Genomic DNA, 15,249 nt, shown 5'->3' on the forward strand with positions numbered 1-15,249 from the left:
CATAGTAGTTACTTTCTTGCTTCTCCACTCAAGCAAATTTGACTTGAGTACAGATAGGTACAATGAAAACAAGTAATTGCTCTCCCTAAACATATGAGTCTGTATTTCTAATTTAAATGCTAATTTAAATTAACAATGAATGATAAATTCACTACAAGGCTAAAATTAAACCTATGATAAAAAATACTTGTTTTTCCCTTTTATACCTTAAATGTCTTCAGTTCTTCTGGTATTACCACATCCACTTTCACCCATTTTCTGTGAGTTGATGTGTTGTATATCCAAAATGTTTCTTCTTCCTTTGAGTCAAAGAAAAAAACATCACTCATTCCCAAAATTGTACTCTCATATTTATATACGTGCCCTCTTAATTATATTTCAGTAGAGTTGATCTTACCTGTAGGGTATTAAGTACTAAAAAACTGAAGTATTGTTTAAAATGATATATTTTAAGAGAAAAAATAAAGAAATGGAGATAGGGAGGGATGAAAAGAGAGAGTGCAGAGAGTGTTTAAGGTAGCGAAAATACTCTTTATGATAATATAATGATGGATCCTTGTCATTCATTATACATTTGTCCAAACCCACTGAATATGCAGTGCTAAACATGAACCCTTTGTTGGCAAAGTAATGTCTCTGCTTTTGGATATGCTATCTAGGTTGGTCATAACTTTCCTTCCAAGGACTAAGTGTCTTTTAATTTCATGGCTGCAATTACCATCTGCAGTGATTTTAGAACCCAGAAAAATAAAGTCTGACACTGTTTCCACTGTTTCCCCATCTATTTGCCATCAAGTAATGGGACCAGATGCCATGATCTTTGTTTTCTGAATGTTGAGCTTTAAGCCAACTTTTTCACTCTCTTCTTTCACTTCCATCAAGAGGCTTTTTAGTTCCTCTTCACTTTCTGCCATAAGGGTGGTGTCATCTGCATATCTGAGGTTATTGATATTTCTCCCGGCAATCTTGATTCCAGCTTGTGTTTCTTCCAGCCCAGCGTTTCTCAGGATGTACTTTGCATAGAAGTTAAATAAGCAGGGTGACAATATACAGCCTTGATGTACTCCTTTTCCTATTTGGAACCAGTCTGCCTTTATGAACAACCTAGATAGTATACTCAAAGGCAGAGACATTACTTTGCCAACAAAGGTCCATCTAGTCAAGGCTATGGTTTTTCCAGTGGTCATGTATGGATGTGAGAGTTGGACTGTGAAGAAGGCTGAGCGCTGAAGAGTTGATGCTTTTGAACTGTGGTGTTGGAGAAGACTCTTGAGAGTCCCTTGGACTGCAACAAGATCCAACCAGTCCATTCTGAAGGAGATCAGCCCTGGGATTTCTTTGGAAGGAATGATGCTAAAGCTGAAGCTCCAGTAGTTGGCCACCTCATGCAAAGAGTTGACTCATTGGAAAAGACTCTGATGCTGGGAGGGATTGGGGGCAGGAGGAGAAGAGGACAACAGAGGATGAGATGGCTGGATGGCATCACTGACTCGATGGACATGAGTTTGAGTGAACTCCGGGAGATGGTGATGGACCAGGAGGCCTAGCATGCTGCAATTCAGGGAGTCGCGAAGAGTCAGACATGAGTAAGCGACTGAACTGAAGTATCAATTAATAAGCCAGCTATTTAAACATTGATCCCACTGACATTACTACAGTCTGCAATGTTGCCTTGATTAAAGAAAAGAAAAATGCAGGCAAATATTTAACATGAAAGTAAAAAAATGTTATCAGATATATTTTCTGCAAATCTCAAATATTTTTGCTATGGAAGAAGTCATTCCAAGTTCCACATAATACAGTTCTTTTCTGGAGATTATATTTCTATTTCACTCTCCAGTCACTCAATCAAAGACCTTTCCATGTCTTCTACAGCATCCAATATCAGGTGTCTCTATGTTGCTCATTTTCCAAGTTGCAAAGTATATGCAAAACTATGTTACTATCTACTAGGAGGTCATATATTTTATAAAAGTATATAAAGTACTCCACAATTTTGCCCATAGTGTTGGACTTTATGATTTTGATTGTGCTTTCATGCTATGAAATAACCCTATTTTCCTTAGATTTCATGATATATGTAATCACTGTGGATGGTGACTGCAGCAAAGAAATCAGAAGACGATTGCTTCTGTCAGGAAAGCTATGACAAACCTAGACAGTGTGTTGAAAAGCAGAGACATTACTCTGCCAACAAAGGTCCATATAGTCAAGGCTATGGCCTTCCAAGTGGTCATGTACGGTTGTGAGAGCTGGACCATAAAGATGGCAGAATGCCAAAGAATTGATGCCTTCGAGCTGTGGTGCTAGAAAAGACTCCTGAGAGTCTGCTGGACAGCAAGGAGATCAAACCGGTCAATCTTAAAGGAAATCAACCTGAATATTCGTTGGAAGGACTGATGCTGAAGCTGAAGCTCTGGTATTTTGGTCATCTGATGTGAACAGACAACTCATTAGAAAAGTCCCTGATGCTGGGAAAGATTGAAGGCAAAAGGAGAAGAGGGCATCAGAAGATGAGATGGCTGGATGGCATCACTGATGCCATGGACATGAACTTGGGCCAACTTCAGGAGATGTTGAGGAGCAGGGGGGGCCTGGAGTGCTGCAGGGCCATGGGGTTGCAAAGAGTCAGACACGACTGAGCAACTGAACAATGTAGATAGATATAGATATAGACAGATATATAGTGAAATACAGTGAAAATGCAGACAGTGGCATAAATGTCTCAGGTTAAACTCTGAGGCCATCTCTGTGCACTCCCGTCTGTGAGATAGGAAACAGCACTGGAAGGTGACATCTAATTGTAATCCAGATGACACATGACATCCATCATTTTCAGACTCTTAAGAGCCTTTATCTCCTTACTTGGTTTCACTTATTTCACTCATATGCAAGATTTTCTAAATATGAATTTCTTTTTAGCTTTGTTCTTTGCCCTCTGTTATCTACGCCAATTTCTAGGTCTTAAATATTTCAGAGAAGATAGTCTAAACCCATTAAAATGTACTTCATTCTATTACTTATTTATATGAACAGTTAAGACTTCCATAAGACAATGAAACATACATGGTGGACACAAATTTTCATCTGATAGTTTCCAGGTCACATCACAATGAAGTTATAAAGGGTTGAGAAATACAACAAATTTTTCTTTCAATAATTTCTTAAGCAACTTTAGTTATTTAGCACTGAGACACTATGTCCTCCGCTGATGCTTTTATTGACACTACCAGTCAAGCTGCATTCACCGCGTCCCTTCACTTTCACTTTATGAGGGTAATGTTCAGTTGTTTTGCTCTTTCTTCACAATGACTAATTGATTTTCCCCATTCTACCTGAAGAAGAATGCATTTACATTTTGTTCAGGAGGCTGAGCATAGTTCTTTCTAAACTTAACTTAGCATTTGAAAAATCATTTAATGGTATATTGTGTATGAAACCAGACTTTTCTACCACATTTTTCTATCTGAAAACACAAGTAATGCAAATGAAAAAAATTTACTCCAACTACATGATATCAGCTTTTATTTTATATTTGTCCATACTCTCAGACTTAGCTAGTTACTTTCAACAGGTGTCAATGTAAAACACAAACCCTCAGGTCAGAAAAGCCTTCAAGTGATGCTCCAATTTTCTATTATCTTAAAATCAATCAATCAAAATTATTTAAATGTGGCAGAGTGGTAAAGAATATGCCTGCCAATGAAGGAGATGCAAGCGATGTGGGTTCCATCCCTGGGTCAGGAAGATCTCCTGGAGAAGGGAATGGCAACCCACTCCAGTATTCTTGCCTGGAGAATTCTTCCCACAGACAGAGGAGCCTGCTGGGCTACAGTCCATGGGATCGCAGAGAGTCAGACACGGCTGAGTAACTGAGCACACACCTAGGACTTAGCAACTGGACAAAAACAACAATAAAACTCCCAAGACCAGGCTTAATAATGCCATTTTACCTCTCAAGAAAAATATTTATGATCAGATCTCTTAGAGCTCTCTGCTTCTCACCCCCTCTTCCAGTGGGGGGAAAAAATCAAATATCAAATTCAAGTTGTTTTTTTTTTTTTTCAAACTACTTTTGATTGCATGTGGTGATAGATCCATGTTCTTTAGCAAAAGCTCTCCTTCAAGGAAAGCTTATTATAGCTTTAAAACTTGTATCACACAAGAAAAGATATTTTTCTAAGGCATTTTCTTTCCTTTCTCAACTACAGGTTCCTCCTATTTATTTGCCAGTGGGAATTTTAAAAGTATATAAAAGTCACCACAAGCTGGGAACCCTTACTATCCTTGGCTCACTGACATGGCAACTTTCCTGAGGATAAAAGATAGGCTGTTGCTATGATTATTATCTTATAGATGATGGGCAGAGACTTAATCCTAAGAACAGTTAGATGGAACATACACTGGAGCTGACTTTCAAAGTCTCACCTTTTTATGTAACAACTTTCCTTTCACCTATTTTTTATTTCTCAAGCTCTAAAGTGCTCCAATAAATAAAATTGTGCTAAACATTCTCCCTAGATATTTCTTGGTTCACCTGCACAACATTATCATAAGGGTTGTTTTTGTTATTCTATCCACAGATTATGTTAATGATCATTTTCATCAAGAGGTAATTTTTTAAATGATAGGTTTGAAGTCCTTTTTAACTTTGTGACAAAACATCAAGTTGTAATTTAAATGTACTGTGATGCAGATTTTGCACTAGTGACCGATGGGTTACATGTAGCAAGCACAGTGAATAATGTCAGAAAAGACTGGACAGTACCTTGCAGAATACTGGTGAACTCATGGACCAGGTATCAGTCAACACTGCCTAAGAGGTACCTCCAATTATTTCTGATTAATACGCTGGATCAGTTCCCCACGGTTAACTTCTTCTTATAATGTGGGAGACAAAATCTTGAGAAGTCTATTATTAGATGACATAGTATCTGAAACCAATTTATTCGCACTTTTTTCTTGTACAGTCCCAAAGCCAGAGGAATGATACTGCTCACTTCCAATAATTCATATCTCCATATACACATACTGAAACATAATCTACCACTGATGTTCAGGATATTAAAATAACCCTTAGTATTAGAAGATAAAAAACACAAATTTCTACTTAAACTTAGGATAATAATTCATTCAACATTTAATGAATATTAATTACCCACCTTTTGAAAAGCAGTATTGTAACATCATACTTTTTAAAATGTATCTTTAACTATAATATAAGCTCAACAAAATTTCAGAATTTTCTTTTTACTATGCCTTTGTTGAAGGATTTGGAAATTACAGAAAGTTTCAAAGTACATGAAAGTTCACTGGAGTTGGTTTACATGGCACAGTTGTAGTAACTGAAAGACACTTGAAGCTTGAATGCTACAGCATATAAAGTTAAGCCTATTTTTGTTTGCAAAAATTTTCCAATTATCTGAAAAGTTTGGAGCCCTACAGAAAGGGCACAGAGATGTTTCAGCCCCTCCACCCACCTCAGTTCAGTTCAGTTGTTCAGTCGTGTCTGACTCTTTGAGACCCCATGAATCGCAGCACGCCAGGCCTCCCTGTCCATCACCAACTCCCGGAGTTCACTCAGACTCGCGTCCATCGAGTCCGTGATGCCATCCAGCCATCTCATCCTCTGTCGTCCCCTTCTCCTCCTGCCCCCAATCCCTCCCAGCATCAGAGTCTTTTCCAATGAGTCAACTCTTTGCATGAGGTGGCCAGAGTACTGGAGTTTCAGCTTTAGCATCATTCCTTCCAAAGAAATCCCATACCATGTCAAATTGAATGAAATATATCAAATAGATTCTAGGGCAGTGCTCTGCCAAATACTACTGAAAAAAAATGTAATGAAAATATAGTAAAATGCTACAAATTGTGTCTCATCCATGTAACAAAGGAAAATGTATCAGGCCATTGTATACCAATGTATTCAGCTTTAAAAGTCTGTGAAAGTCCTGGAAAAGAGAAGTAGAAAAAAAAATCTGGATATGATGAGAATGACACAAAAAGAAAAAGGGACAGGTGAAATGATAGAACTCAGGAGAAAAAGAATGTCTTTTCAATGTTCAAGTATCTTGGTAATAAGTTTGATACTTGAGGATCAACTATGAAGTCACTTCACACTTCTAGAGCCTATTATACAGGATGAAGTACAGAAAGAGAAAGATAAATATCATATATTGATGTGTATATATATGGAATCTAGAAAGATAGTACTGATGAACCTATCTGTGGGGCAGCAATGGAGAGGCAGTCATAGAAAACGGGCTTGTGGACACAGAGGGAAGAGGGTGGGTCAAATGAAGAGAGTAGCCCTGAAACACATACATTATATGTGTAAAATTAGATAGCCGGTGGAAACTTGCTGTATAACACATGGATCTGGTGCTCTGTGACAACCTAGAGGGGTGGGATGGAGTGGAGGGTAGGAGGGAGGTTCAGGAGGGAGAGGACATATGTATGCCTATGGCAGACTCATGTTGATATATGGCAGAAACCAACGCAATATTGTAAAGCAATTATTCTCCAATTAAAAATAATGAATTTAAAAAATAGAACAAAAGAAAATGCTTCTGAAAGATGGTTAGTGGCACCTGATAAGTACAAGTGACAAACTTTTGTTGAAGAGTGAATCTGACTGATGTCACGCAGAAGTCTCAACTCGATTTACCCAAAGCCATTTGAGCAAAAGGAAACTTGATTGGAGGCTTTTACTGTCCTTTTCCAATGTCAGAATTCCTGCAATTATTGTCAAATGTCTCCCATTTCTGCAGTGACTGCTGTTTACCCCTACAATTTCTTTATTCCTACCTGTAAATAAATTTTTCACAATAGAAATTCTCAGAGTCTCAAGTATTTTTTGTATGTGTAGAGAATTGTTTTCAGTTATAGTTTTTTTTTTTTTTACTCCCTAGCATTACCACTAGAACTTTCACTCTGCCCAATGCACTATTTTTTTCCAGTTATATGACTCATTTGGCTTATTTAATCAGCAATTTACCAATCTTTTAAAACTGTATCTACTGTAACAGAACAAGTAATTTACTTCCATCATATTTATAGCTTTCAGGTTACAGAGAATAAAAGTCCAGAGCAGATCACATCAACACTTCAGTGTAGAGTTAATAATATAGAATCTCCAATACATTATGACACCATAGTTTCTTTTAACATATTTTCATGAATTTTAAAAATCTTATGAAGTTTTTACAAACTACCACCATGACTTTTGTACTTGACACTATCTCTTAAACTAATTTCTTAGTACATTTTTTAAAGGTATACCAAATAAACAAGGTCCGGTTGTATAGCACAGGAAACTACATTCAATATCTTTTACTAAACCATAATGGAAAAGAAAAACATAAACTCCCCCTCAGAGGAAAAAAAAAAAGTATATCAAATAAAGGCAAGTTAAATACCTGCAGTCTACACATAACTAAGAAATAGAAATATAAATTGCCAAGAATAGAAATTTCATTTATTAATGAATTTGAAAGTAATACAAGTTTCTTCTCACCTTATCATTAGACAGTCCTACTCGGAGAACACTGTTTTCCATAGAGTAATAGAATTGAAGATGGCAGCTTCTGCCCAGGCAGTGACACATGGAGCTATTCAGATAAGCCCTGCTGTCTAAATGGTTAAGGGTAGAAGCTTGCTTAGCCCCTACCCATAGACAGTAACCTGAAAAATAAAGGGGGGAAAAGCAACTTAGAAAAAAACTCAGCTGTTTCTGTTTGAACAAAATTATCATGTTTCTGGAATTTTCAAAATCAAGTTTAAAACACAAGTATTTTATTTAAAAGAATAGGATTTTATTCAATGACATCAACTACAAATTATAGATTTTCATTTCCATATTTTCTTACTTTTTTTTTTTTGATGTGGACCATTTTTAAAGTCTTTATTGAATTTGTTCCAATATTGTTTTCTGCTTTGGTTTTTTTCAGCCATGAGACATTTGGGATCTTAGCTGCCTGACCAGGGGTAGAACCCTCACCCCCTGCATTGGAAGATAAAGTCTTAACCACTGGACCACCAGGGAAGTCCTGCCATATTTGATTTCTAAAATGCATTGTAATCTCAGCCTAATTCCTGAAATCAAAGTTTTATACTATCCTCAATATGAATGTTCTTATAAAAAGAAATCTATTGATATAAAAATCTCTGTGCCACCAAATGATCATTTAAATGTCACAATGCAATCTTTCTTTAATCAAAAATTTCTCATCTTTCTTCCCAGAATTATTTTCCCTTTTGGTTATTCTTCACAGGAAAACCTTCATCATTTAAGGGAATGTAATTTAAACTGCCTCTTTCTGACCAAACTATGTTGAAGTACCAGATACTTACAATCCCACAAATTACATGGATGGGTTTTGTAGTACATAAAAATACCGTCAATCAATTTCTCCCATCTGATTCTTAAAACTAATTTGGATTTATTTTAATTCAGTAATACATATAATACAGAAATACAAAGCTATTTCTATATTTTTATAACTTTAATTCTAAAAATAATGTTTTTCAAATGCTCTATTTCCTTGTAAGATAGAAAATATTCCTACAGCTTCAAAAAAAAAAAAACACTATGAATTTAGTGAAGCTCTGACTGACTTTAATAAAAATAGTACAATAAATTAATACTTTGCCTCTGACCTATACACAAGGAAATGATAAATGACATAAAAATACAGTTTTATAAAAGCAGAGATAGAATAAGCACAAGAGAAAATATCTCAAAAGATAAGGAAGAACAGATATGATGAACAGAGTGCTGAAGAGAGCTGAACTCTCAGACTTGAGACCAGACACAGGCTGTAGTGGTGAGAATTTCAACTACTTCAAATGCTGCACAGTCCTGGATGAACAGAGCCTAATTCTCTCAATGAAGTTAGAGATTGGGGCTGGGAACCTTGCTTATAAACTGAGATGGGAAATATGCTTACCCTCATTGCTGTGGCTAGGGCTAAGTGACAGAATGTGGAAAACATATGAGACCCTAAAACAGAACTGTTACTCATATAAGGTTCTGGGTTGCTGAGTAATACCACAATAAAACAGCTGAACAAGGCAAGAACAAAGAAAAAGAGCTGTAAAGAATAAAGGTAGTGGAGAAAGAGAACAAATCTCATTGAAAAAGAGCCTGCAAATTTTCCTGTTTCTGGACCACTATGTAAGGAGTTTGGGGGTTGCTACTCTCATCCACTCAGCAAGAAAATATATGAACTGAAAATCAACAACTCCTCTTATACCCCTAAGAAAATTGAGATCAGGGTACAAACCACTGGGCAGGAATTGGTGAGACAAGCAGATATAGAGAATCACAACTTTCAAGACCAGAATCCCAAGAACACAAACTTCTGTGGGAATCAGTACCGGGGTGGAGAAATCTAGACTGTAATGGATGAATTGCTAGAGGCTCAGTGTGAATGCACTTGATAGCTGAAAACTCCAGACAGTCCCATCTTAGGGAGGACCCCATTCTGTTTTACCTCCAGGAGCCCTACCAGATTCTCACAGTAAGAGTTAGAGCAAAATCCCTCTTTGCCTACAGCTAGGGAGAAGAAGAGAAGGCAACAGCAACCCACTCTAGTACTCTTGCCTGGAAAATCCCATGGACAGAGGAGCCTGGTGGGCTGCAGTCCATGGGAGTTGGACATGACTGAGCGACTTCACTTTCACTTTTCACTTTCATGCATTGGAGAAGGATATGGCAACCCACTCCAGTGTTCTTGCCTGGAGAACCCCAGGGATGGGGTAGCCTGGTGGGTTGCCGTCTATGGGGTCGCACAGAGATGGACACGCCTGAAGCAACTTAGCAGCAGCAGCAGGGGAATAGATGGTTGCATGGCACCACTGACTCAATGGACATGAGTTTGAGCAAGCTCCGGGAGATGGTGAAGGACAAGGAAGCCTGGCATGCTGCAGTCCATGGGGTTGCAAACAGTCAGACATGACTGAGAAACTGAACAACAACAACAACAAGGGGAAAACGGGGGCTTCCCAGGTGGCTCAGTGGGTAAAGAACCTGCCTGCAAACGTGGAAGACCCTGGAGATATAGGTTCAATTCCTAGGTTGGGAAGATCCCCTGAAAGAGGGCACGGCAACCCACTCCAGTATTCTTGCCTAGAGAATCCTGTGGACAGAGGAGCCTGGTGGGCTACAGTCCATAGGTCGCAAAGAGTCAGACAGGACTGAAGCAGCTGAGCACAGCACAGAGGAAAAGGAAAATAATCATTTTGAAATATACCTGGCCTCTCCTGTTATTCTTAACAAGACTTTCACTCAAAACAAACTATTTACCACCACCACTATGTAACTGACTACAGTTGAGATCAGGGAGAAGTGAAATATCACATCAGGTTCTAACCTTCGACATGAAGTGAGGCAAATATCCAGACCCAGTCCCCTCTGGCATTCCTGTCTCACCTGATGTAAGGGAGAAAGATTTGTGAAGGTTTTAGAGCAAAGGTACCATTTCTCTCAAAGACTGAGATTGACTCATGGGACTATAGGATGCTTCCCTTCCTCTCACAAGTTATCACCACATCAAAAATGGTCTTGTAAAATAACAAGGGCATATTATCAAAGGAACAGCAGGCCTCAGACCTTATTTCAGAAGATATCTCTAGGGAAACCCAAAGACAACAGTGGGACGAAAACAAAAACATCAGATACAATTTTCATCTCAGACATTAAAAGCTATGGCCATCAGTAAACAGAGCCCAATCTATAGCTGAAAAAATATTAAAAACTCATATCTTAATTCCAATATTTATCTTAATTCCAATATGCTTGGCTTTCACAAAAAAATTTACAAGGCATACTAAAAGGCGAAAAATATATAGTTTGAAGAGAAAGAAAAAGCATCAGAACTAGGCCCATAAATGGCAGGGATGTTATAATAAGACTGTAAATTTTTTTAAATTAGGATTAATAAGTTAAGAGTTCTAATATAAAAAGTAGAAAAAGTGCAAAAAGGATAATATAGGCAGAGAGTTTAGAATGTTAGGAATAAAAAACACTAGAACAGAAATGAGGAATGCTTTCAAAGAACTCATTAATAGACTGACTCAACTGAGGAATGAATCTGAGGTTAAGAATACATCAATAGGATCTTCCAAAACTGAAAAGCAAACAGTGGAAAATAAAGGAGCAATTCTATAATTCTATCTAAAAACTCTGGGAAAACTAAAAAGATGCAACATATGAATAATGGGAGTATGAGAAAAAGAGAGACAGGAAGGAAACCAGTATTTGAAGTAATAATGACTGAGAATTTTCCCCCAAGTCAATGTCAGACAGACACCAAAGTGCAGGTCCTAGAAGCTCAGGAAACACCAAGTAGGATAAATGTCCAAGAAACGACACCTAAGCAAATTATTACATTAAAAACTGCAGACAATCAAAGACAAGCAAAAATTTTGAAATACTCCAGACTTGCTTTGTAAGAAATGCTAAAAGGCATTCTTCACTTTGCTTATAGTTTCCTTTGTTGTGCAGAAGCTTTTAATTTTAATTAGTTCCCATTTGTTTATTTTTGCTTTTATTTCCAGAATTCTGGGAGGTGGATCATAGCGGATCCTGCTGTGGTTTATGTCGGAGAGTGTTTTGCCTATGTTCTCCTCTAGGAGTTTTATAGTTTCTGGTCTTACATTAAGATCTTTAATCCATTTTGAGTTTATCTTTGTGTGCGGTGTTAGAAAGTGATCTAGTTTCATTCTTTTACAAGTGGTTGACCAGTTTTCCCAGCACCACTTGCTAAAGAGATTGTCTTTACTCCATTGTATATTCTTGCCTTTTTTGTCAAAGATAAGGGTCCATATGTGTGTGGATTTATCTCTGGGCTTTCTATTTTGTTCCATTGATCTATATTTCTGTCTTTGTGCCAGTACCATACTGTCTTGATGACTGAGGCTTTGTAGTAGAGCCTGAAGTCAGGCAAGTTGATTCCTCCAGTTCCATTCTTCTTTCTCAAGATTGCTTTGGCTATTCGAGGTTTTTTGTATTTCCATACAAATCTTGAAATTATTTGTTCTAGTTCTGTGAAAAATATCGCTGGCAGCTTGATAGGGATTGCATTGAATTTGTAAATTGCTTTGGGTAGTATACTCATTTTACACATGAAAAGATTATCAACATCACTCATTATTAGAGAAATGCAAATCAAAACCACAATGAGGTACCACTTCACACCAGTCAGAATGTCTGCAATCCAAAAATCTGCAAGCAATAAATGCTGGAGAGGGTGTGGAGAGAAGGGAACCCTCTTACACTGTTGGTGGGAATGCAAACTAGTACAGCCACTATGGAGAACAGTGTGGAGATTCCTTAAAAAATTGCAAATAGAACTGCCTTATGACCCAGCAATCCCACTGCTGGGCATACACACTGAGGAAATCAGAATTGAAAGAGACACATGTACCCCAATGTTCATCGCAGCACTGTTTATAATAGCCAGGACGTGGAAACAACCTAGATGTCCATCAGCAGATGAATGGATAAGAAAGCTGTGGTACATATACACAATGGAGTATTACTCAGCCGTTAAAAAGAATACATTTGAATCAGTTCTGATGAGATGGATGAAACTGGAGCCGATTATACAGAGTGAAGTAAGCCATAAAGAAAAACACCAATACAGTATACTAACACATATATATGGAATTTAGAAAGATGGCAATGATGACCCTGTATGCAGGACAGCAAAAAAGACACAGATGTATATAGCAGACTTTTGGACTCAGAGGGAGAGGGAGAGGGTGAGATGATTTGGGAGAATGGCATTGAAACATGTATAATATCATGTAAGAATCGAATTGCCAGTCTATGTCCGATGCAGGATACGGCACGCTTGGGGTTGGTATGCTGGGATGACCCAGAGAGATGTTGTGGGGGGTGGGAGGGGGGTTCATGTTTGGGAACGCATGTACACCCGTGGTGGATTCATGTCAATGTATGGCAAAACCAATACAGAATTGTAAAGTAAAATAAAAAATAAATAAATAAAAAATAAAATAAAAGGCATTCTTCAAAGAGAAGAAAAATGACGCAGGTCAGAAACTCTGATCTACATAAAGAAAGGAACAGTATTAGAGAAGGAATAAATGAATGTAAAACAAAACATTTTCAGCTTGCTTAGCTGATCAAAAAATAAGTTCGTTCACAACAGGAATAGTCTTAATGTATTTGCTAATTAAGTGAAACGAATGACATCAATAATATGAGAGAATTGAGGGAAGTATTAGGAGTATTTTATTATAATAAGTTCCTTGCACTACCCATGAAAAGTATAGAGTTATTTGAAAAAATCTTAGCTTAGGTGTAAATGCATTTCTATGATTCTAGAGCAAACACTAAAAAAAGCAAAAATGGAAGTATAATTGATATGATTTTTATTTGCTACCTTCATCATCACTGCTCTGATCTTGTTGAGGTGTATATTCTAACACAGGAATTTCTCTTGCTTTTGTGCGCATCCAGGAAGTTTGCCCAGCAGTTGCTTCTGATACCCAGTCACACATGTCAAATGCAAATCCACAGGCTTGACACACTGAGGAGAGGAGAAAAAGATGTTGGCAGACTATCACAGTCTACTGGAGTGGCTGCTTAACAATGGTTATAGTTGCAATCAAGGCTAAGCATATATACACACACAAATACACTAATTCATACCAATAAGCTTTAGAGTGAACTCTTCTTTTTAAAAGTTCTTAATTTGATCCAGACAGGCATCCTCCCAAATGAGAACCATTACCACACTTCCATTGGTTTTTTTTTTTTTTTCATAAGAAATACCAGACTTTACCTACTTTATGGAATTCAGTTAGCTTAAATCATTTACTATTCATAATCACATTAAAATTTTAAAGAAGATACATTGTATTTAATGATTTTTAGAGCAACTGTTTTTCAAAACATTACCTTAACTTGATATATTTACTATCTTTCACTTTTTTAATAAACCACACACTTCCAATTACAATCCAGCTAAAACCCCAGTGATACTCCTGGTAAAACAAGGACACAGATGACAACAGAGCTTTTCGAGTGAGTACCCCTACTAGTGGTTTGATATTTCTGTGGGGGTCCGAGTCTCATGCATGGCAGGCAGGCATCTCATTTTTGCACTTACACCTCAATCCTTCACCTGTAGAATCAAATCTGCAGAGACTTCTATCTGGATGGCATAGTTCCTTCTCAGTATTTGATGCCTCTTGACATGGCAAAATGTCATCTGTTAAATGCAAAGATTGGCAAAAAGTGAGATGTGGTTTCACTAGAAAGGATCATGGAATTCTCAAAAGGTTAACCTTTGTTCTACAGAGAGTGCTGAACCCAACTCTTCTCTATGGCAGCATCACACTATTATATAGACAGAGAAACAGATTCAGGAAGAGAAGAGAAGAGAGAATAAAACGACCATGTCAGTACTTCTAGATTTTAATCAGATCTCTGTGGTGATTTCTAAGACTCCAGGCCAAATCATCTAGGTCTCCAGTGAAGTAGGTTACATGCTTTAATGTGGAAACAAACAGCCTATCATTAGGCTGATAACTGTACATGTACCAAATACAACATAAGGTAACCTCTTTACCTGGGTCCGCCCTGGATTTACTTTCCCTGCAGATCTTTCAAATGGAGCCTATTTCCTCCCACTCCACCCCCTGCCATAGTCCTCGCAACACAGGACTTCAAGATGGTGGAATTGTCCTTTTATCCCCTGCTTCCGAAGATAATTCTCACGCAGCACGAAAAGAGGCAAGAATATACAGTGAAGAAAATACAGACTTTTCAATAAGTAGTGCTGGGAAAGCTAGATAGCTACATGTAAAAGAATGAAATTAGAACATTCTCTAATATCATAGGCAAAAATAAACTCAAAATAGATTAAAGACTTGAATGTAAGACCAGATACAATAAAACTCCTAGAGGAAACATAGGCAGAACACTCTTTGACATGAATCACAGAAATGATCCATCTCCTAAACTAAAGGAAGTAAAAGCAAAAATAAACAAATGGGACCTATTTAAACTTTTAATTAATTAACCTTTTCTGCAAAAGAGACCATGGGAATGGGAAAAAAAATTTGCAAATGATTACTGATAAGGGGTTAATTTCCAAAATACATAAACAGCAACACAACTCAACATCAAAAAAAACCAACCAAACAAACAAATGACCAGGTTAAAAAATAGGCAAAAGAAATGAATAGACACTTTTTTCAAAGGGGAAATGCAGATGACCA

At 37.4% G+C, this 15,249-nt stretch overlaps 1 protein-coding gene across 1 annotated transcript in view; it reads right to left on the bottom strand.

Annotated features, from left to right (window-relative positions):
- MALRD1 (MAM and LDL receptor class A domain containing 1) overlaps positions 1–15,249 on the bottom strand; it is a 585,291-nt gene that overhangs the window by 535,208 nt on the left and 34,834 nt on the right. The window contains exons 6-9 of the mRNA XM_040248365.1: positions 14,136–14,237; positions 13,407–13,553; positions 7,514–7,680; positions 207–299 (exon numbers count right to left, since the gene is read on the bottom strand). Of these exons, the coding sequence (XP_040104299.1) occupies positions 207–299; positions 7,514–7,680; positions 13,407–13,553; positions 14,136–14,237 (509 nt within the window). The remainder of the gene's footprint in view (positions 1–206; positions 300–7,513; positions 7,681–13,406; positions 13,554–14,135; positions 14,238–15,249) is intronic.

The sequence above is a fragment of the Oryx dammah genome, unplaced genomic scaffold (genome assembly GCF_014754425.2).
Source record: "Oryx dammah isolate SB20612 unplaced genomic scaffold, SCBI_Odam_1.1 HiC_scaffold_10, whole genome shotgun sequence".
NCBI lineage: Eukaryota > Metazoa > Chordata > Mammalia > Artiodactyla > Bovidae > Oryx > Oryx dammah.